The sequence below is a fragment of the Adelges cooleyi genome, unplaced genomic scaffold, assembly GCF_023614345.1.
Source record: "Adelges cooleyi isolate 19-005CV unplaced genomic scaffold, UGA_ACOO_1.1 ACOO_flye_CR_arks_rails_tigmint_CR_PRNA_30, whole genome shotgun sequence".
In the NCBI taxonomy this organism is placed as follows: domain Eukaryota; kingdom Metazoa; phylum Arthropoda; class Insecta; order Hemiptera; family Adelgidae; genus Adelges; species Adelges cooleyi.
Window position 1 is genome coordinate 4,114,504 of NW_026095971.1, and position 25,528 is coordinate 4,140,031.

A 25,528-nucleotide genomic window follows, 5' to 3' on the forward strand; every position below is an offset into this window, starting at 1 on the left:
ACGCATAAAAGACATTCCCCAGCCAATGAATGAATAACGCATATTTGATGACAGTTTTAAAATACTATGTTCCGCCACTGCAGCCGCGGGAACAGCTTACGACACTGCGTTCCGATGCGCGGTGTAGGTATATAGTTACCTGTTCTCAGTTCCCCTCGTTGTTCTTACTTACTTATTATCTAAAGGCTGTAATATGTGCCACCGCGAGAACACACACGGCGACGCTCAGACTAAACTCATCGTCGTCGTTCAACTGTTGAGTTAAAATCTATATAGGTAGGCGCCGTTTTGTACTGTAAAGGAACACGTGTATCAAACGTATAAAAAATTGTAAACACTAAACTGTAAGCCCTCTGGACATTTTTATATTTGATTCCCATTGTGTTTGAAATTTTACTATCATAAAATTAATAAAGAAGAAACTTAATCGCCTGGGCCTTTATGTTCGCTGTCAATAGTTAAGTTGAATATATGTGACAGCGTAAAAAATATAAAATTATATAACGGTAAACGATTTATGCTTATTTGTAATTTAAAAAAGTTAAGTATGTTTTGGAGTTTTCTTAAGAGGGCGTCGCACCGCCCATTTTTAAGGAGTAAATTATAGTCAATTTTTTACAAAATCTTAATTTAAAGGTTAAACTGTGATGTGTAATAATTATTAGTTCGACAACTAGAACTCTATTTTGATAGTTAATTTATTTTTTGGATTATCACAGCATCCTTGAAAGCGATTTAAAAAAAATGTTTTTTCATCTTTACATGTTTAAGCAGACTGAAAATAACTCGCTTAATTTTGGTTTGAGAGTAAAAGCACTCATTTTAAAATTAAAAGAGAACAATATTCCGGGGGGCAAGACGGTGCGTTTTTTTCATTATTCCAAGTATAACGCTCAATACATAATTTAGAAATAAAGACTATTTTAACATTTTTAAATGACTGTAACTTTTCAAAAAAAATGTATTCTGTAGTATAATGATATCGGTTTAATGCTTATAAACAAAATAGAAGCTAATAGCACATCATTGCATCCCTTATAACTATCATAACCAAACAATGATAATAAAAAAAAGTGTAAAGTTTTATACTTATTAAAGTTACTAAATAATAAGTAACTTTTAAAAATGAAGCATTAACAAACACTAATTTTATAAAATATATCAAAATTAAAACAATATTATAACTTTGTTATTATTAGATTAGACTAAGTATAAGCATTAAGAAATATGATCATACACAATCATTTTATAAACAATTATATCTGTCTTTTTTTTGGAAACTATAAAGTATATAATATATTCAATATTATTCAATAAAAATAACCAGGGGCATGTAGAATAACGTATTGGGCCCTACGGAGCCAAGTGCATGTGCACCGTCAGTACTGCCCGCTTGTGAGATGGTCATATCTTCACAAGATTATTACCGTTCAAATTAAACAATAGTAAATTCGAAAAGGTTATTTCTCTTTTTTTTATTGCGCCCTACAGATAGTATTTTTAATATCCTAAAAAATTACGATTTCCAGTAGGAAATGAAGAAACATGTATACACTATATATGATTCTGTAAGATACAACAGTTGTATACGGTTTTTTTACCACTACTGTAAGCTGTTGCTTTTTGGCGCAGCTGCAACCGCAGCATCGCTTTGTGTTGTGTGGATTTTAATTGTTATCATTACGCGATTTGTTCGCCGCGCCCAGTAGTCAGTACAAACGGTTCACAATCAAAAATTGATAACGAATAATTTAAAGTTTAAACAAATTTTGCTTTTCAAATTTCTATCTTACGTTCGGTACCGATTATTGCTAAACATTTTTGCGCCTCCGTAGACATATTTTACTCGTTAAACGTTAAATACAATTATTGGTAAAATGACGGCGATAACTGTCATTGGGTACGACCCAAACGACTTCGTTTTCAGCCACATTCGTTTTATTTGTAACGGATTGATAAGGTAAGTAAAAGAAAATTGAATTTTATCTAACAATTTATACTACTTATTGTTGTAAAAGAGTATTGGCAAGAATTTATAGTATTAATCATCTTTTCCAACGTGTACTGTACACAAGAATTGGGTATACAGCATCAAACTAATATAAAAACATTTTTCTTCAAAATAAACAGCAGCTTTTTCTTTGGTCTGATTGCACAAAAAATATAAAAATTGTTCATTACAATTTACGTACCATAAATGCCTTAAAAAAATAGATTAAAGCACTACTACAAATTTAAAGATTTATCAACGTTCATGTATTCGAAATAAAGTTCTATGTAAATATAATGCATATAATTGTTTTTATTACGTTCAATGTAAATATAACTTTTGCCCATCTTACGATAATTTTGTTTATGTATACTTAGTAATAACTCTAAAATAAAATACATATTACCTATAATATGTTATATTACCTATGTATACCTATAGTAAATAGTACTTTTATTAATACATACACATCATCTTATGACAAATATTGCGCTATTTGATATAACTATGTAAATTTTACACTGTGTGACTGTGAAACATAAATATTAATTTAATTGATTAGTAATACGTGTTATGTATAGTGGATAATTATTGTGAATGTATCTCAATAACATTTTTTTGAGCATTTAACTGAATACATTTTTTTTTAATGTTTATAGTAAAATCTATACCTAAAATATCTTATTTACATCACCAATATAATATTACAAAATCATTTGTAAATTAAATTTGTTGATACTATAAAAACTATATTTATTGAAAATGGAATAATTTAGAAGAACAATTTAGTTAAATGGACTCATTTTCAAAAAAAATTATTATCTTTTTACACGGTTAGTGATAGCCGTAACTTAAATTTGTCAAACGATCCAAAGCATAAATTAAAAATTAATAGTTTTGTAATTTTGTAGTTATAGTTATTACGAATTTTGGATGTCTAGGATAAATTCATGTAATGCCTGTGGGACTGAGTGGCTGAGTGGACTAAGGCGACGGTTCCAATACGCGCACCGTCGCCAGTTCAAACCCAGCCATCCCCCTATCAAAAACTTGGCAGAAAACAACGGGTGAACACAGCCTTTTCTGCCAAGTAGGCGTCCAAACTAGGCATTCGGGCCTACTCTCGGTTAGGTTTGAAGTTTATTAAAAAATCATAATTTTGGGACCCGATACTTTTAAGTATAAAAAAAAATTTTTTTTGTATAAGTACTTATTTTTTCAGACATCGTACATTTTATTTGAATATTATCTTTTTCTTAAAATTGTAATAACTTGTAGGGCTAGTAGTTCACATAAAGACCGTTAAACTCTCGTTTACTGTTATAATGCACTGCTATTAGACGTGAGTTGACATACATCCTGTGTACTTTTTTCTAAGCGCATGTTAATGGTCTTCATGTGAACTAGCCGTTAGACAAGTGTTATTTAATCATTTTTCTACTGTAATATTGTATTATATTAATTTAGGCATAATGTAGATATATGTATAATAAATGTCATAGTAAATATAAATATTTTTGTTAGCGTTATGAATTATGATGCAAACTAAATTAAAAGTTTTCTTATTTTTGTCTAAACATTTCAAAGGGTTTGTAGACGATTGAGTAATATTTCTACCTTTCCCTTTATTTTGTGTATTGGGCTAAATTCTAAGAGGAACCAATTTCTTATTATTTTAATCAGGGCCGTCTTAGGCTATGCAGGGGCCCTTGGGACTAACTAAAAGTTAGGGGGCCACTTACAAGAAAACCAAAAAAAACGTATTATTCAGAACCCCCATCAGGCTGGAGGCCCTGGGCCTGGGCTTGTGCCTCACATGCTCTTGGGGTAAAGATGGAACTGATTATAATTTTACTTTCATGACTAATACGCATACAAATAACCATAAGTTATAAAAAATATATATTTCAAATAAAAATAATTAAATTAAATTATTAATTTGTATTTATTACTTCATTGCTTCGTCAATGATTTGGTCACGACGATTGTTAAGTATGTATTCAACTTTAGATTGAAAAAATTAAAAACAGTGTAAAAGTAATGTAATGTAAATTTTAAATCTCGAAAAATACAAGAGAAAAACGATTGGTCAAATATTTTGTACAGCAGTATAGCGGTATATTTACTGCAGTTGAAAATAAGATTTTAAAAAACGCATTTTAAGTATACACGACGTAATATTTATAACATTGTAAGCATTCGTAAGTTCATAAATGCTCCAAATTTTGACTTTAACTTAATGATGTATTTTTCAATTATTCTAGTACCTATATATGGAAAAAAATCTAAAAATTAAAGACTTTTTTTTTTATGTAACTACGTCATGATACCATACTTACAAATATTATTATGATAAATATTAGGATTGACAAATTTCAAGAATGAAAAATGGATTAGTATAGCATGAATTTTCTTTACCAAGCCAAATAAATAAGGGTATAATATATTTTAGCTGTGTATCATATCTTACTTTACATTTTATTACTGTGGCGTTAAACTGTTATTGTATTTTTATACAGACACGACCTGTAACAAAAAAATATTTACCCAAATTACAATCTATAGAAGTTAATGTTTATGTAAACCATTCATTTGTCTGTCCTTGAAAAAAATGTCAAAACCGTAGGTCATAGATACTCCGCGTTATAGTATTTTGATTCCCGTGTCTGTTGGCTGGTCACGAAGTCTGCAAAATGTATATGCTCGTTTATGGGCCGTCCGGTGTCTAATATAGAAGCCAGAAGCATTAGGTAACCATCTGTTCTTGGATTTTGGGGCAGAATTTTTTCCTTTTATTACATGTCAAACACAGCATGATACTTCGAAGGAAAAAAAGGTTTATAAACCTCCTCCCCAAAGAAAAAGGAAATAATAAAGGGACTAGATTACATTTGGTGCGGTTATTATTGTATTTATAATACGGGCACAGGTATAAGGATTGTGCCGGACATTGGGCAGACTGCTTGGTGCCCGTAAACGGACGGATACACGGTTAGCCTACACGATCTCCGGTGTAGTTTCCTTATTTGAATGGCAACGACAATTTCGAAAGGTTTCGAAATCGTGTACATGATAGTTATCCCACACTTCACGCGACGATAAATAAAACCACCACGGATTTAAAGAGTACTATGATTTTTTAATTTTGTATGTTTGCCGGATGACACTCCCACGCACATCCTCTTCTAGTTTTATTAGACAATATTGTTCTAAGTGTATCCCATTGTTACATTAGATTATAACCGGTACTTCTCTTCTTGACCTCAAGCCACGACATCCCCACGCATATTCGCCTCGTCTCCGTGTCGTATGTAACGAAAAAAAACGTTTAATTTTTTTACTAAATTTCCCGCCTAAAAGGTAGTGCGAATGTGGTAAACACGCTAGATTAGATGACGTCTTATTTTCAAAACTAGCCAAAGAAACATAATCGAATGTTAGAGATTTAAAAATTATCGCGAATTTGTAAGACTGGTCGTTTAAAATAATATGTTGAGTAAAGATACATTTTTCAGGCAAATTATGGACATTCTTTCCTTTATAAGCCGGTTTACTCTACAATTTTTCATATGGCTTAATTTAAAACCTAGTTCATCTAGTTTAAAAAAACAAATTATACACAATTTTATCTGTGATTTGTAACAGTTCTATCGTAATATAAAAATGTATAGTATATTTGAATAATGTTTTTGAAAGCCAAATTAATAACCTTTAGAGATAAGGCAAAGTGACTTAAATTAAAAGATAACAATTTTTTAATAATAACGGAGAAGGAAAAAAAATGTAATTATAGAGGGGGGCAAACAATTATGGTCTTATTGCTTCAGTGCCCATTGTAGCAGAAATACAACAATGTTGTTATTGCATAATTTTATTTTGTTAGAAAAAATTCATTAAAATTAGGAAGTGTTATAAACGATTTTTTTTTAGATATATACTTTTTAACTTATTTTTCCCAAATTTCTGATAATTTAATCTATAAAAAATTGTATATTATAAAATGGGCACTGAAGGTTTAAGATACTTATAATGTTAAGCACGGCACTGATTGTAAGTCTTTCGGTTACTGTCTGACCGTTTGTTTTAGTACGCTGTACTCGTCATAAAAAGAAAAAAAAATTCTTATAAAAAAGGAAGTCGGTTGACCAGTTTTTTTCGCGTCTCGTATAGGTATATAATTTCTATAAAGATCAAGAGGGGTCGGAGGAATCTGTCGGGAAACACCGTTGTATGTGTGTTTAATTTTCCCTCCGGCCTTGTTTCTAGACTTGGACAGCGTAATTACTTAATTATCTTTAAGTCGCAATTCATAATATGGTAAATCCTGAACACTGTAGTAGCAGCTCCGCGATAAGTTTGTAAAAGAATAAATATTTACGGTGAACAATTTAAGATTATCGAACACATGATGTTATACATGACAACAATTTCCATCCATGCATGTCCACTGACCCATACATGACGGCGGCCGTGTTGACGTACACACGATATAATAATATACAGTATGTCGCAGAAGGGTTGTTGCAGTATTTAATTGTCCATGTTGGGCTAAGTTGAACAAATTTCAACAATATTTTTCATATAATGTTAATGACAACCAAAAGTATCATTAAACGGCGTTTCTTGCAACTCAAAAGTCGTTTAACAAGTGATCGACAAATTGAACTAAGAACCAATAGTTCTAGGACATACTGTATAATATTATGGGGTGGTACGAATATGCGTGGAGCTTATGTCACGATTTCCGACTAATGTTGTGATACAAAAACGTGAAAGCGACAATGCGAATACATTTTTATCCTTTTTCCGAAGATTACGGTGAAAAAAATGTAACCATGCGACCGATTTGAAATTTCTTGGAAATTATTTTCCAATATAACGAACTACCTAGAAATCCTAAAAGTCACACAAATTATATTGCCAGAGGCTTGTCGGTTTACGGTAGACACCCCGACGCTGCTTTCCCCAATTTTATTTGTCAAATTTGTATTTACATACCTATTCAATACATCCGATATTTTCATATCCGGATCATTCAATTCGTATAAAATAATGTTTACCATATTAAAGTGTCTTTTGACTTATAATGATCTTTTATTCCGTACACGACAAATTTCAGGTAGTTTTTTTCTCAGTACAAAACGTCATTCAAAATTCGTTATAAAAAAACATCATAGGGTATCTATAATAGCTACTATGTATTTGAATAACGATTTAATATCAACAAATACCTGCGATAATTTTTTACTAAAAAAAAATTCAGTAGTTTTTATATTATTCATAACGATTGACGAAGGTGTTCAACCAACACCCTTATCTTAATTTTAGGTAGATAATGTGTAGTAGAGTTTAAAAAAAACTACAGTAAAACTCCCGTAAGACGCTGTTTTCCGACGCGACGGTCCCTAGACATTTCCTATACTAGTCAATGTTACAAATGTATTACCCATCAGTTATTTAGTTTTATTTTATTTTAGATTTAGAAGATAAAAAAAATTATTATTTCATATTAGATTGATTCATACTTATTGTATAATTATAGATGATTAAGAAGTTGTATGTTTTTAAGAGCGCTAACGTGTCGATGGACCATTAACTTAAACACAAATTGTGAATTTTATTGTAAAAAAAAGAATATTGCAACGTAACTTGAAAAATTGACAATTTTAACTAAAATAATTTTTTTTTAATTCCGGGATTTACGAAATTTTTTTTTTTTTGTTATGTCGATACAATGTTGTACCGAGAAATACCAAACGAATTGTATATCTATTTTAGTTTTACTTGTGCTAGTATGTAATGCATAAATTATTAATTTTTGACCTGCCATTGTATTAAACACAAGCGATTTGAAATCGATAAACACACCAACAAGTCGTGCGATTGGTGCGATTTCAACTTTTTAATACATTATTATATCTTTTCAAAAATTATATTTTTAACACCGCATTGAAGATACAGAGTTAAAGTCGTTGTGAAGTGTAGACTATACTGTATTCACAACAGTTAATTTAAATGATGAATGATAATAATATATTGTCGCGTATTAATCAGATAAATATCATTATACTACTGTTCAAGCTGTAGGATTATTATCATGAGACGTATTAAATTCTAATATGTAGTTATGTATTATATTAACATTACACAACTCGATTTTTTTGTCTGCACAAATATTACATAAAAAATCACATTATGTTAATACTTTTGTGATCAGACTTGTACGTAATGGAATAATACAAATGTACATTGAAATTCAATAAGCCCTTGTTCATACGACTTCACACGACTTTTATGTCATTGTATATTAAAGAATAGAAAATGTTGGTCGGTTCAAATTAACTTCCAAGTTAAAATTATTTCATAATTAATGCATGATAAAAGTATAGAATCACCCATACCATCATCTTGTCCGAGTCCTAAAGGATTAAAATCTGTTGATATTTGACAAGCAGGCAGGTACTCATGTTCTAAGCAAAAAGCTATGTATTAATATAGGCGTATGTATGTGTGCCGGTGTAGTAAATATATATGATTCCGACCGTATGTTTACTTTAATTGTGTTGGTTATAAAATATGCAAGGTGGTTTGTATTACCTTAAGTTTTTATAATTTAGTTGCATTTGGACTTGAAGTATTCAAACATATTTATGATAATGTTGAATGATAAACTATATTTTGCGAACTTGACGTATTTCTTCTAGAGTCACTAAGTTGTTTTTGTCTACTTACAACGTTATTCAGCGTTTATTAATCTTATTTCTTTTCTATATATTTTTTCACATTTTTCTTTTTCCGAAAAGTATGCCGACTCTAAATATTACAATGCGATTAGTTTTTCTGAACGATGTGTCATCGTTGTATGTTAGCTTCGATTAAATATGCTCATTTCATTGCAACTCAGAACAATAACACTTATGCATAATATATTGTTTATACATCACATCATTAATATATATTTTTGTATCGAAGTATTGTTAAAATCAACTGTCGATATTCAAATTATTATAAAAACAGAAATGTATTGTTATTTACGAATTTTGCTATATCACTCATGTAGAAAAAAAACAAAGCATTTTTTTTTGTATTGGATTTTTTTTTTATATTATTACTATTATGTTTCGATTCTTTAAACTTTAGTAGGATTGGTCGTATACACCCAAGCATAAATTTACTAGTAAAAACAAAATTATAGAATTCTATTATGTTGTGAGTAATTTTTATAGCTATCAAATATCTGTTATTACGTGTCCAGGTCAATCAATTACTAATTTCTAGAATTCATGGTAATCGCATACTTTTTTGTAGCCATATACCTTATTAATTTGACATTTATGTAAAAACACGTGTTTAAAATGTAGGTTATGTTAATTTAACACGTATTTTAACTAAAAAATAATATTTTAACCTATTAAAAAACACAAAGTTAAACAAAAATTAATTTATAACTAAAATAATGATTTTTAAGAGAATTCAATATTAAAAGATTTAATGTCTTCGGTTTATATTCCACACAAGTAGGATAGGCCACTTTATTCGACGCCCTCGCCGTTCTCGATATGTTTTCATATTACTTTCCTCTCTCATACGCCTTCAAGTGTATTAGAAACAAATTGAGCGACTGAAATCAATACTAGAGGAACTTAACCTTTCCTACTAAAGTTTCTTTCTAGTTATACCCATAGTCTGGACCTATGGCTACTAATTCATTCTTTTCTTTCTTTTTTTTTTTACACTCGACTTCCAAAGAAGGCTGTACTCCCTAACTGTTCTGTCTCAGTCTCGCTTGTCGGTCAAGTTGATGAACAAAACACAACCTTTAGAAATGCATCACAATGTATTATTGTCGGCTCGATTGTAGTCTGTATGATAATTTAGATGATTCTCTGGAGAAGAACCCTATAACAGTACATATTCAGCCTGTATAGTATGTATAACAATAAATAAAAATAGTTGTTCGAGGATGTGTACAGGTAACACCGGAAGGCCGATGACCTCAAAGAGTAAACGGGAAACGTACGGTAATATCGTATTGGCCCTTGGGCCACACTGCGGGGCCGGTGGATTGGCGACGTCTTGGTCTCGACGACCACGAGGATAAGTTCATTCTCACTTCACCGACATCGCTCGCCGCCGACTCTACTCGCTGCTCGTTATAAACCATATTATAATATATCTAGTCAGATTGACCCAGTGAAGTGTGAGAAAGAGATAGGAATCGTCTAGTCCTATAATAAACTCTTCGTTAAATTTTAAACCGTTTTGTGATTGGTTCGTCTTCGCCGTTAATTTGATATTATAATTAATTATTCGGTTGTCGACGTTCCTTACGCAGGTGATGCATCCGGTGGTCCATGCTCAAGGCGTTCGACCTATCGCCAGTTGAACGGTTTTGGCGCGTTCGAAAGCTAGCAATAGTGCCGACACTATCATGGACAACGGTGGACACCAACTGCTCTTGTGGTGGCTGATGGTGTTGGCGTGGTGCGCTGTTCAAACTTTAGATGCTGAAGCGTTCATGCAGCGTAATAATGCGGTGTTACCCCGAAGGCGAGCCCACAAGTACCAGAAAAGCCATCAGGGCGAGGCCAAAAACGAACGGAGGCGACCCAATATCGTGCTGTTCTTAACCGATGATCAAGACGTTGAACTCGGTGAGTATCTACCATAGATAATATGCCTAATAGATTAGATGGATAATATACATTAAATTCTCGAGTGCGCTATTTTTCACTTTAATTCGCACACAATCAGCAAGTTTTTCACCAAGAAAAAAGTTGTTTAAGTGGTTTGATTAAAAACTAAAACATAAAATACAGGTCTTTCTAAATATATAATTTAAAAACATTTCAAAATAATTACTTACACAATATATTATTTCTTTTTGACAATTTGCTTACTTTATATATGAATATTTAATTAAAATATAGATGTAACTATTAATTATTAGTCAAAAATACGTAAGTTTTTCCGAGGTAACCGTTTCTCATTTAGTCACTACTAATAACACCATAGAAGATAACACTATAAAATATTTAAAAAAAATATATATCTGATTTGTTGCTGAAATTGCGGACTCATTATAGAGCCATCTTCAGAATCACTGTTTCACAATATAGTATGTATATATTACATACTGTATGTTGTGTGTACTATGTAGGTACATATACGTTACTTTGTTACTCTATATAGTATGTATAGTCGCGGTAGACTATCGTTATGACTTATGAAGATGAACTCTGCAATAAGTTCGAAACTTCAACAATAAATCAAAGACATGTATCCATTTAAAGATTACAAATATTTCAATCCACAAAAGCTTTAACACATTCATAAATTAAAATTTGATTAATTAAGTGCATTTGAATTTTAAAGGACCGAATATTTAAGAGTTCTATAAACTCTGACTACTAAGCTGAAAAATCTAATCTACCAAAATAGTGAAATTAAAAGATGTTACGCGCTACGAAAAAATAATGGCGTGGCAGCGTGGTCGCATTTTTCCCAAAAAAGGTTATAATTCAAATATTTGATAAAAAAAAGTTTAGACTTATAAACAAAATTATCAACAACAATTGTATTTCATAATTTTTAACTACAAGTGAAGCACACTATTTTTTTTTAAGTTAAAAAGTTACATCTCTAAATGTTAAGTATTTTTGCTTTAAGTTTTAGTCACAGTACAGTATATCTACTTAGCTATTTTTTGCACTACAAACCACGAATATTTTAAGTTACAGAGCTGAGAAGGGCTGATTGATATTACAATTACGTATTTTTATTTATTTTTTGTTTTGTGTCTGGACTAACGATATATCCTAAGCTGCTGGGCCGATTTCTTCATACAATAGTCTTAAATCAGAAATCGTACCTGAAAAGTACTTTAATGGACCAAAAGTTTGAAATAGGGATCCTTCTCATTCAAACTTTAGCGAATTACCTCAATAATTTGCATATTTTCAACTTAAAATTACAATGCGTTATAACTTTTTGAAAAAAGTCCAATTTGTTTCAAACTTATTTACAAGTTTAGGAGCTGCTTACATTGTATAGCTATATATAGTACCTATATATGTTGACAATCCAAATGAATATCAAAAACTCTTTCTTCTAGAAAGGATAGAAACTTTTTTTTTATTTCACTTTTTTGGGCGTATAGTTTTGTGACTCAAGGCCAGAAAATTAGACTGAAGGTCTATAATACACAATGTTCTCAAAATTCTGAAGTTAAACTATTTTAAGAAAAAACACTTGTACTCTATCAATTTCTAGTTTTTTGTTTGAATGAATCAACAGTTACAGGTATTTAAATAAAAAAATCGATTACTGTACATTATTGTTGATTAGTTGATTACATAGATAACAACGGTAACGATTTACTATGAAAACCCGATCAACCTCAATCGTATCCACCCATACTAAAAAAACAATGTCAAGCCTTTACAATGATTTGTATTGATATTTAATATTTCTACTATCTACAGATTAGTATCAAAGAGTTTATTTGAAAGTATGTTATGACTTTGAATTATAACAATTCTTGCCTCCCCGACGCGACGCAGATATGCTTTATCCCTAATGTGCTGTTTTTTTAATTCTATACGATTAGAAATAGTTGTACACAATTACTTATTGGTTTTATTTATTGTTTAGCTTACAACGCGAAATTTTTACTAGTACTTTCGACATCTTGAAAACATAGTCAGTTGCACTTAAATGGGTTTCAATTAAAATTTATATTTGTTATTAATTTTACTAAAAGACACACATTTAACTGATGTATATAAAACGCACCAATCTACTTTGTTTTATGTTTTTAAACTTTTATAAAAACATTTTAGGTTAAATAGAAACTTAACTAAAATGTTTTATTAATACTCCATTTGTATAGTAGTTTTGAAAAACTTGGTCCTGTGCCAATCTGTATAAAATCTCTTTCCGTAAGATTTCTCTAATTACGGAGTGTTTAAATACTATGTATTTAAACTTGCAGTGAGTAAATACTTAGATAGGCTTTTTTGTTTTTAAAAATAAATATTTAGATGTACGAGTTGTCGACGTAACCATTGCTTTGGCTGTTATCACTTTATATTATTAAACATTTAATAATAAACTACTCTAATGAATTGCTTTTTATTTGCCAACTACCACTTGGCGATTGTTTTTCGAAAACAATTAGTAAATTACATCTATTGTTTTCGGAGCTTCTCTTCATTACTAAAATCGTAAACATCTACTTCATTGTTTGTCCCATCGTTTTTTCTCCGTAATTATAATACTAATTGTTTTACTAGAAATGAATTCATTTGGCTTCTTTTTTTAAAATTTTTACCTGCTCGGACTAGTAATGTAAAGTTTTATTTGAATAATTCGATGACTAGGCGAATATGCGTAGACAGCAATGTACATAAGGCTTTAAGTAAAATAAATTGCAAATTGAAGTCCTATCAATCATAAATATTATGTATAAATGTTACTACCACGTGTATAATATTTCTCCCTCAAATTAATTTACATGTGGAGGGCACAGGGGAAAAAACGGTAGTAGTCACATTATGAAAATTTTTTTTTTCAAATAGTTTTTTTCAATTTATGCCAATATTTTTTTTATTTATGTCAATAAATTGTTTAAATAAATACATTTATTATTAGAGTAGCATTTAATGTGATTTATTTTTATTTTTATGTAAGAGGTAGAGGAATTCACGAACTTTGTTTTTGCTATACTCTAAAATTTTCATAATGTGACAACTACCGTTTTTCCCCTGTGCCCTTCATATGAAAACGTGGCTCGAGCTATAAAAAATAACAACTTTATATTATTATATAAAACAAGTATACCTTTATATGTTGTTACAACAAAAATGAATAAAATTGAACAGATTCGTTAATTATAACGTACATGTATATCATGTATTTTATTAATGAAGTAACATTGGATAAATAATTCAAAATTATAAATACTGGACTAGGTTTGAAATTTACACAAGTTTTTAATTAATAAAATTGCTGTGAACCAACCGACTTTCTCAAATTGATGTGAATATTACTATAATATCTGATCCCTATTATTTTTTCTCTTTTCAATGATTTTGTCAGAGCTTCTTTTTTCATGTAAACAAACATATTAGCTAGACGTATTAGTTTTATATTTATTAAATGATTATTACTCATTCGGCTTTACTAAATAATTCGACCTGTAACATAGAAATATATTCGAGGCTATATTATTTTAGAGTTTGGTTTTGTAGTTGTGGCTTAGCATATTATATATTCCAAGTGGCAAAGTGAACTGTTATTATAAAATCACAATAAAATGCATACGACTAATATGCGTCTCACAGTTAATATATTTTAGCTTCGATGCAAAGCGAGAAGGTATTGGTTTTACTCTGATGTGTGTTTTTTTTTATCTGTATACACTGTAACTTTTTTAATACTGGACCAATTCCTTCGAGTAGCAACTCTATAAATCGCAAATTTCATCTAGTTTTTTAACTTATTCTTGTGTAGCAGTCAATCGATATAATCATTTTGCTGTATTCTCATTAGCATGCGTATATTCATTTATTCATTTATTATACCGTCATTGAAAGTATGCAAAGTTTCTAACATATTATTATGTAATAAATAACAATAGATCCTATATGCCGACACGTGTGACTAGTATAGAGATTTAAATTGTACTATGATGTTTAGTTCTAACCTCTTGGTAAGAAGAAGGCTTAATAAAATTCAGTTTACCCACATCAAAAAATAATTAATACGGAAGAAAAAATACGACAAGTTAAATTATTCACTGTTTAATCTGTGTTTGATTTTATTCCCCAACTGAATTAAAATAAAAAATGATATAAATAATATGTTTTACTCCATTTTTCTAAGGATATTTTCAGTATTTTACCTAACAAAGCCATGTCAGTTAGAATAAAAATGTCTTTTAAAAAATTGTTTTTCCAAACACATTTTGAAAATATATAAAAATTGCGAACAAAATGGTCATCCGCACTAGTCGCCATGTCAATATTTTACAAAACTTAAGTTTACAAATATATCATATAGTATTTTATATTTAATCCGGTCAGGTCAGGCTGTTGTTTTCTATTCCAAGCATTTTGTGCGGCACAGGGTATAACGCTTTTGTCTACATGTAACACATGAATTTTGTTTTGCAGGTTCTCTGAACTACATGGAAAAGACACAGAAGTTATTAAGAGATGAGGGTGCTGAATTCCGTCACGCTTACAGTACTACCCCAATGTGCTGTCCGTCTAGAAGTTCGTTGCTCACCGGATTGTATACGCACAATCACGAAGTTTTCACTAACAATGACAATTGTAGTGGGCCAGTGTGGCAGAACGTACACGAGTCAAAGACGTTTGCCACTTATTTGACCAACGAAGCAGGATATCATACCGGTTTGAAAACTATTTCCGTCTGTTCTGCCTTCAATTTGCTCTACTTAGTATATTTTGACAGATAAAGGCTAATAAAAAAAATCCACATAATAATAATAATTTTTGTTTTTAGGATTAGCATTATATTTTGACAGCTTTTTGATTTTGATTTTTAATGTTTAGCTTGACTTGCTACATAAATAAATCGGTCCTACGATTTTGAGAGGTCCAGATAAAAAATAAAATTAAACACATCGTAGTAAAAAAAAAATTCTCAGTTCTGCATCAAAGCTAAAAAATATAGTACACTGCATTTTTTTGGAAGGATAAAGTGACAATATATGTATAAGGAGGGAACCTGGTTTAAAATAGATTAACTTTATGAATTTTTTAATATAAATATATATATATATGTATGTGTACATATATATATATATATATATATGTATGTGTACATATTCTAGAGAAGTGAAAGTTGTATAATATTAGCACTATTATTTGTTATAAATTGACGAAAATAGTGTTTTAAATATGATTTTTGTCTGAAAAATCAAAATTAATTTTTTTTTTTTTTGGTAGGTATATTATATTTGATGAATTTATTTTGATTTTTGTACATTTATGTTATGCTTTGTTTTTGCATAAAACAATTTTATATATTTGTATATAATTATAAATATATAAAAATTATAGAAAGTAGTTTTAACTTGATAAACTTTTTCTATTCTTTTTTTCATTATGAATTGTTGCATTTATGAGCTGGATATCGATATGATTATGTTTTTTTACATTTTAACAATAATTGACAATGACATTACAAGTTCATGTTTTAAGATGCCACTCACTCTATAAATTCACTTACAAAAGTTACATTAGTTATGATATATTATAAACTAAAAAAAAACAGACACTAAAAGTGTCTTTGATTCTTTTAATATGTACTAGCTTCCACGCAAAGCCTAGAAAGTCTTGTTTAAGTTTAACTTGTGAATCAACTGTTTTACGTTTATAGGGTATTTTGGAAAATACTTGAATAAGTACAACGGAAGTTACGTGCCACCCGGTTGGCGTCAATGGGGAGGTCTTATTATGAACTCAAAATATTACAACTATTCAGTAAACTTGAATGGCAAAAAAATCAAACATGGCGATGACTACCATAAGGTATATAATTTGATCTTGCTATTGCATCATTTAATTCACGCTAATAATAATAATAATTTTTGTTTTTAGGATTACTATCCGGATTTAGTTACCAATGATTCTATAAACTTTTTACGTCATGCCAAACAACACCATCCACATCGTCCGTTCATGCTTGTAATGAGCTTTCCATCACCACATGGACCTGAGGACTCAGCACCTCAATACTCCAACATGTTCTTCAATGTAACATCTCATCAGTAAGTCTTCAATATATATAAACATGTATAATTCATGATCGTGTGTGGTATTTAGTCAGCTGTGTACAATTAGTATGAATAAAACCGGTTACATGTGTACTACAACCGTGCATTACACTCGTTGCTAGGTAGTATCACTAATCTGCTGTCAGTTTAAATCCACTAAACTCATTTTCTAATAATAATAATTTAAACAGAAAACCCGTTTTAAATTGTAAATCCAGTTATGTGTATTAACAAAAAAAAAAATATATATTTATTAGTGCATACATTTTAACCTGCTATCATTTAAAATCGGGGGCTAAATTACATAATAAATTAAATAACTAACAAACAAAATTTACCTTTTTAATTAATTTAATAATTTTTAATTTTATTTATTTAAATTTGTTATTATTTTACTATTAATAATTAATGTTGGTGAGGTTATGAGGTTAACTATTTTTATTCTTTTATAGCACACCTTCTTATGACTTTGCACCCAATCCTGATAAACAATGGATATTACAAGTCACTGGACAAATGCTACCTATTCATAAACAATTTACAAATTTATTAATGACAAAACGCTTGCAAACTCTGCAAAGCGTGGACGATTCTGTATCTAGAGTGAGTACAATATATTGTTTTGAATGAGAACATTTTTTTAATGTTGAATGAATTTCTTTAATAATAATACTTATGAATTATTGATTAGGTATATGAAGAACTGAAACAATTAGGTGAATTGGAAAACACATATATTATATATACATCGGATCACGGATATCATTTAGGACAATTTGGATTAGTCAAAGGCAAATCATTTCCATTTGAGTTTGATATTCGAGTACCGATGTTAGTCAGAGGACCCGGGATTGAACCGGGAACAAAGTATGTAGTAGAATCATTATTTTATTACATGGTATAAAATGTAATTTATTAATTTTTTGGATATTAGAGTGAATGAAATAGTTCTGAATATAGACCTGGCACCTACATTTTTGGACATTGCTGGTGTTGAACCTCCGCCCCATATGGATGGCCGTTCTGCGTTTAAACTTTTTCACAAGCACAAAAAAGGAAACAAAAAATTTGTTGCAAACTGGCCTGATACTTTTTTGATTGAAAGTAGTGGTCGTCGAGAATTTAGTAAACATAAAAAAAATAACACCGCCATATCCAAAAATGGTATGCAAATGGTTTAAACAAATATGAAATAAAATAATAACTGTCATTATTTATGTTTAAAGACCTAAGTGATGATGAAGTGGGTATAATTCCTGGAAATAAAGCCAGCAGATTATTTGTACTCTGCCAAAGACCAGACTATCAGTCGCCTTGTAAACCAGGACAAAAATGGCATTGTGTTCGTGAAGGGTTTAGGTTGGTGTAATTCAGAAATAATATTTTAAAAAATAAATTTTCATTAACTATTGTAATCTATTTATTAGATGGCGAAAGCATAAATGTAATATAAAAAAAAACAAACTTCTTTTAAACGAATTGAAAAAATGTACATGTTTCTCGGAGGACGGAAATTTATACACAAAACTTGAAATGGATAAGAATCCAAAAAATAAGTAAGTTCCAATATTTCTGTGTAATTATAGAAGAATTTTATTAATTTTTGTCGTATTATTTTCAGAAATTCTAAAATGCAAGGACACAAAGATCGTGTACGACGAGATATAACAGCCCTTGGTAGCAACATGTCATCATTCATAAATGTGATTCATAAAAAGATTGGGGATTTACAATCTGCAGTCAATGATTCATCTCAAGCCAGTTGTATGATATTACCCGATGGTAATGTTAAGTGTACCAATATTGTGTACAATGATCCAAAAGTATGGAAAATAAGTCAAAATCATATTCAAAAACAGATATTGAGTTTGCAATCTAAACTGAACAAACTCAAAGAAATACAAAAACACTTGGAGACCAAGCGACCAGTATTTGAAGACTACCCTGACAATAAAGATGACGAAGAAGAAGAGGTGATCGAAGACGATGATAGACATTTTGACGACGATGCCGACAAATCTGGTATAAATTTGCTTAAGGATTATTCACAAACGCATTGGAATTCTAGGTAAAACATGTGTAGATAACTAGTAGTGTAGTCATAGGCCATACACTATATGTACCCATTCCACTTTTCTATGTATTTTGGTATTCATAATAAAAATTGTGTACTCTATTTGCCAGTGTACGACTCACATACATAAAATAATAGAAGTTGGGTACACACAGTGTATACCCTTACTGTATAGAACATAAATTAAAACTTTTACAATTTTAAACATTTTCTTTTAACGCAGGATTGTACCACCTTTACAAAATTATAGTCAAATGGATCCAGGTAGTATACTGGTAGATGGTGTCGAGCAACATAAATTAAGACATCATCATGGGCAGAAGTTGAAATCCAAAAATGTCACTGCTACCACTGACACTTGTTATTGTGTTCCTTTTGTGTAAGAAAATTACAAACTATATGAAATAATTCAAATTCAAATTTTGTATTTGTATTTTAGGCTTAGTGATAGTGATCCAATTCTAAACAGAGAGTTGAGAAAATTATTAAAAGCTGACAGGCAAAAAAAAAAGAAAGGTCGTAAATTTCGAAAAAAGAATTCTAAATTGGATAAAGAATGCATGCTAGAAAAAATGAACTGTTTTCATCACGACAATGATCATTGGAAAACAGCACCATTGTGGACAGGTAAATATTGAAGAATAAGTAAAAAATGATGACTACAGTCTATAGAGTATATAATAATGTATTTTAACTAAAATACATTTTTTTTTAGCAAATAAATTATTCATTATACAAATTACACTATGCTTAAACAAATATAAAATTAGGCTATAATAATTATGATTAAAAAATTTGAATTCTTTACCAAACGATTGTTATTTTTTTTTTCCTTAGCGGGTCCTTTCTGTTTTTGTATGAATGCCAACAATAATACATATTCATGTCTTCGTACGATAAACGCAACACATAATTACCTCTACTGCGAGTTTGTGACTGGATTAGTATCATTTTACAACTTGAAAATAGATCCTTTTCAACAAAGGAATCGAGCCCACACTTTAAATCCTGGTGAAAAAGAATGGCTTCGACACTCCCTGGCTGAGATGGTACGATGCAAAGGGTCAGCCCAGTGTGCGGTTAGCCCTGCCAAGAGAAAAAAAAAACTCGAAGCATCTAACGCATTACCCATTATTGGTAATAATACGGATAATAACTAAGATATAAATTACTAGTCATTAGTGAAGCATAGGTATAATAAAGACATATTATTTTCGATATTTTAGATGAAGCAATAACAAGTAAACAATTGCTGATGGACCAACCAAACGATGCGGATGTTGTTCGATACTGATATTACATACCTAAACTTCGAGTAAAATTTCAGTATTATTTATTTATTTATTAAAACTATTTTTATTTTTTATTATTATTTATAAATTACTTGATGTGATCTATGTATATTTGTAAGTTGTTGAAAACCTAATAAATTGTTTAGAATATTTTCAAATATTGTCTATTGTGTTTTCCGAGTTATTTCACTCCATTAGACTTAATGTAGTTTAGAAGACGGTGACACCTAAAATAACATCATGATAATTACAAACGGACAACTGTTGTGCCTTAGGGCACACGTTTAACACAATATTAAAAAAATCTACATTTGCTCGTTCAGTATTTGATCATGATTGTTCTGTGTCTGTTCTACTTGGTGGTGTTACACCTGGTTACGGCAAAATGCATTGCCGGTAAGTAATTACAAGCGATCTGTCCTCGATGTGAGTATGTATGCAATTTTTGGTATTTTGTTCTACAGGAGACTGCCTGACACCGCAAAAACCAAAAGCGAGAGAGGAGTCCAAAGCCAATTACTATGTAGTCAACAACATGAATGATATGGATCAGTTTAATGGGGGGTTTTATTCGAAGTTTGATGTGGTCAGCTCAACGGGTTCACCGGCGTATACCGCAAATGTAAATCCCAATTTTTCTCAAAACGCTCACAGGTGAATTCATAAAAACGTGGATGACAATTTTTCTAACTTACTACCGCCATTGAGAATAGATACTATAATGTCAGTGGCGTAGTAAAGGGGGAAGGGCTAAGAAGGCTGTAAACTTCCTCCCGTGAGTCATGTTTTTTTCAAAACAATACTGAATATTTTGAGAGTTTAATTTTTTAAATAATTAGGTTTTTCTTAAGACAGAAATTAGATATAAACTGTATTTTTCTGGAAAATACGGGAACGTGTTCGTTCCCGATACCTAGCTGTTTGTACTTGAATCACAATCACAAATCTCTTTTATAATACAATTTTATTAAATCTTAATATTTTAAAAGAAAAGGAGACTGTATATTATCAGTTAAAAGAACTTTTTCGAAAAATTTCGAACCTGCCAATTATTTCAAAATAAAAAAGTAATGCTGAAAAATTAATTACTTCTATTATAATCTAATAAGTGAAAATTATCTTTAAAAAAACATTACAGGGTTTGCCTGTTAATTTTTTTTTTTCTAGTTTTTTAAATTGATTGTGCGTGGCGTGTATGAAAAGTGAAAACCCATAATCATGTACCTACTCAGACTATAACAACTAACAAGTATATTATAAAATGATGTTAAAAATAATTATATTTTTATTAACCAAGTTAATTTTTTTGACGTTAAACAAATTAGAACATAACTGTTAGATTTTTTTTAAATTTTGCTAAACTTAAAAAATAGTAACTTCTAGCCATGGTCGACAGTGTATTATTTATTAGGAAGAGGGGGGGTCTGTTAAGAAATCTTGGCTTCGTCACTTATATGTACTATATTTAAACTATACACTTACTATTGAATATAACGATCTATATTCAAACGTACTACCTAATAAAATAATACACGTGTAATATACCTAATGCTTTTCAGTCCTCTCAACTACTCCTACCCATGCGGTGTTCATGGTAAAGGCAAACATTCTGTTTACAACAGTAACCGAGTAGTCGGCGGTACAAATTCGGATCCTGGTTAGAACAATAACACGATCACGGTTTCGTGTTTTTTTCGCAAGTATTATTATTTTTGAACTGGTCGTAGGTGAATTCCCGTGGCAAATATCGTTACAACTGGTTACCGGATGGACCGCCAGACACATATGCGGCGGAGCAATAATCAACGAATACTGGGTAGTGACGGCAGCACATTGCGCACACGGCTTGTCCGAAAACTTGCTTTCCGTTGTGGCCGGCAAGCGCAACCTTTACTCCGACGAAAGTATATTAATCTCGTGTAAAAATAATATTAGGGGGGAAATTTAGATAGTTTAAAATTTAAGTATAATGTATTATATCATTAATTATATAACCTTATAAAAAAGTTAAAACAAAATCTGTAAATTTGATTTATACAAGATTCCGAGCAGAGGGTCAACGTAGCAGACATATATTTCGACGGGTACAACAGAAAGAAATTTTCAAACGACATAGCGTTGCTAAAGGTTACGCCACCCCTCAAGTTCGACGGCGAAGTGGTGTCTCCGATATGTATACCGAACGCCGGCATGCAATTCGACTCAGGTAAGAGTCGCCTAAAATATTTCTGTGTATTGGCTCCAAAAATATATTAGGCTAGACTCTCCAAAGTGTTCTAAAGACGATAAATAACTGTACAATCAAAATGACTTGAGCAGCCCCGGGGCCCAGCTCCAAGCCTCTAAGACTTAAGTGCAGCTTAGATTCCTAGACCATATTTTAGCCTATTTGCGTTTATTTTTTTAATTCAATTTATTTTGAAGATTTAGCAATGGTGACCGGTTGGGGTCGCGTATCCGAAAGTGGAGCATTCGCTCACATTTTACAAAAAGTGCAAGTGCCATTATTGCCAGTGGACACGTGCTTACAAAAATATAAAGAAGCAGGTTACGGCAGTTACGTTAACAAATGTGTGATCTGTGGTGGAGGATCGACGTTACAAGAGGCTGACTCCTGTCAAGTAAATAAATCTGATACGAATATTATCAATCAGTGGTACCCTAGTTGTATTTTGAAAGTGTGACTGACAGTAATTATTAACTCTCACTTCATTTAAAATTTTAAACATTTAACATACAAATACGATACTACTGCGGTCCTAATATGAATAAAACATGAATTGGACCTAACCTATACGCATACCACGAGACATGAAAAGTGAAAACAAGGGGATTATAATATGCTCCAAAGGTGGGTATTGATATTAAATACAAAATCTTGCTGTGTCCGTTGCTGCTTGATCCTGTATGGATGACCACCCGGGATTTTTAGCGACGACCCATGCCAATTGCCATGTCACCACCTTGCGTGTACCATACCTTTACCAGTCCAACCGAAATCTAAAACCAATAAATGACAAATCAACCAACCAGGCAGATAATAGCTATAGTTGCCGAAGCTTAGGAAAAAAATAATTTAGTAATTAATAGGTATAAGTATTATGATGGTTGAATTATAAGAATCAAATACTTATATATATTGTTTATTAAATTGTTTTCTGTATTGTCCTTACAATTATACATATCCTTGTATTCGTCAAAGTTACTCTTAAAAATGGATCTGGGTACAACTGAAATCATGCTACGAAATAAACATTAAATAATTAATATTGTGTGTATTAAACTCTGTTTAGGGGGATTCCGGTGGACCACTATCGTGTTTGGCGCCCGACAACCGTTTTTACCTTTGCGGTATTGTCAGTTGGGGCTTAGGATGTGCTCGGCCGAAGTACCCAGGCGTTTACACCGCAGTGTCTTGTTACACTGATTGGATAGAACAAACCTTAAGCACCGAATGACTCGACTCTCAAAAATATCAATGTTTAATTCAAATCATTTTAATTTTCAAAAATCATGACTCAACACAATTGTTTTAGTGAATAAGTATATATATTCAAAATATATTGAAATTAAAAATATTTACAGTAATCTATTCACATTGGACCGTTTGGCATTTAGGTTCACTAACTGTCAAAACTAAAGGCCTAAAATAAAATCATAATTAGAAATTGATATTTTATTTGCGTTGTTGTTGAGAAAATATTTTTATGTTTATTATAATTTAAAACCATCACCAACAAACAGATTAATAGAATTTTGTTTTTTGGTAGAATTGACTCAATATGAAAATATACGCTTTAGCAAATGTAAGTTAAAAGGTTTGTAAAATCGAGAAATCACTTATTCGCTATTCATTGTCCAACAAAATAAACAAGTCCAATCACAACTCTACATTTATCAATTTTCCTTGATGATACGTGCGACCTATACTTTTGCCTTAAAGGAGTTGCATAAAAAAAGTAATGTCTATATATCAACATTGTGGCGTTATCTAATTGTCCACACCACAGGTAATATGATGTAACTATAAAAACTTATTGTATTGGGCTGCCATATAAGCTACAGCCTACAACTATGCTAATGATCGGACTAATTATAAAATGTTCATTAGAATTAGTTTACAATTTTTCTAATGAGTGCTAGGTCCTTTAAAATAGTTTGATTAATGAGCGTTTCATTATATGATGTAAGGCATCTTGTGTGTACTAGACACTGCTTAAGGGTTTAAAAGACCTCAAAGTTGAAACTTAATTTTAAAATCGACACCCTTGAGATTTGTTTAATGGTCGACGAAAAAATCATTAACGAAATTATACTATTTTTTAGTTTATAAATATAAACCACTAAACCACTACAAAATCCTTGAGAAAAATAAAAACAAAGTTACACAACAGACAATAGTTATTGTTTATATTTTAGATGGGATGGTAAAACTCGATGACTAATGCACAGTGTTTTCATAGAATTTCACCTTACTAGAATAAATCTAAATCTTAACGACTAAGTACCTGCCTAATTTAAATATTGATATTTGATTTATATCTCTAATCTCTATTACTATTTTTAGTAACTAGAGTGTAATATGGCATTACCTATTTTGTACTTATGCATACGCCTTATTAAATAATTATTAATAAATATAATTTATAAACCGATGACACATTTCAATGAAATGTGAGAGCAGAAACAAACAGTCGACATTTTAGACGTTTATATTTATATAGTCACTTTTAACGTTAAAAATGTAATTCTAATACCGATTATTCGAATTAGTATAATTTATATATCTATTATAATTTATATAATATAGGTACATACTTAGATGTAAATAGATATATAAATAATATTGATTCGAATTATCTGTACAAGAATTATATTTTTATCGTTAAAAATATAATATGTAAATACATATTTTTAAGGTGGATTAAAGCCATTCGAAATAGCTTTTTCAGTATTTATGTGCTGATTTCATCGTAACCAGGTGCTATATTTTAATTTAGTAGTTTTACACCAAAACAAATTTTCTGTTTTTTTTTTACAATAATTGTATTTATTCATATTTATAATTTCCTAACGAGTTACGACAACGCAGAAATTTAAACAAAAAGTGTACCGATGTATTATTTGACAACCATATAGGTATCATTTACGTTACAAAAAAACTTTTTATCAAATTTTAAAAACAAAATAAGATTTATAGAAATGCTTAATAAATGTATAGACCCTGGATTTTTTTTTAACCTCAGATGACTGATCTGACAGAATAGAAAAAGTGTATAGTAAATAATAATATCACTGTTACAAGTAGTATTGTATAATAATATTATGTATGTAAATCTACTACATTTTAACAGCCTACTAAAAAT

The 25,528-nt window shown here is 30.4% G+C and overlaps 2 protein-coding genes across 2 annotated transcripts; both read left to right on the top strand.

Moving 5' to 3' along the window:
* Nucleotides 1–1,686: 1,686 nt before the first annotated feature.
* LOC126838272 (extracellular sulfatase Sulf-1-like) lies at nucleotides 1,687–20,293 on the top strand. Its single transcript, XM_050572573.1, has 15 exons — nucleotides 1,687–1,960; nucleotides 10,326–10,644; nucleotides 15,166–15,408; nucleotides 16,400–16,551; nucleotides 16,621–16,790; nucleotides 17,249–17,399; nucleotides 17,488–17,663; nucleotides 17,731–17,960; nucleotides 18,023–18,155; nucleotides 18,224–18,352; nucleotides 18,418–18,864; nucleotides 19,094–19,249; nucleotides 19,310–19,497; nucleotides 19,708–20,007; nucleotides 20,097–20,293. Exons 2-15 carry the CDS (start codon nucleotides 10,422–10,424, stop codon nucleotides 20,162–20,164), a joined length of 2,766 nt encoding a protein of 921 aa, XP_050428530.1. The 5' UTR covers nucleotides 1,687–1,960; nucleotides 10,326–10,421; the 3' UTR covers nucleotides 20,165–20,293.
* A 201-nt stretch (nucleotides 20,294–20,494) lies between these two features.
* Nucleotides 20,495–23,798, top strand: LOC126839331 (trypsin-1-like). The gene is made up of 7 exons (XM_050574604.1): nucleotides 20,495–20,558; nucleotides 20,627–20,816; nucleotides 21,722–21,819; nucleotides 21,890–22,066; nucleotides 22,204–22,368; nucleotides 22,587–22,783; nucleotides 23,456–23,798. The coding sequence occupies exons 1-7, from the start codon at nucleotides 20,495–20,497 to the stop codon at nucleotides 23,618–23,620; spliced, it is 1,056 nt and encodes a 351-aa protein (XP_050430561.1). The 3' UTR covers nucleotides 23,621–23,798.
* The last annotated feature ends 1,730 nt before the right edge of the window (nucleotides 23,799–25,528 follow it).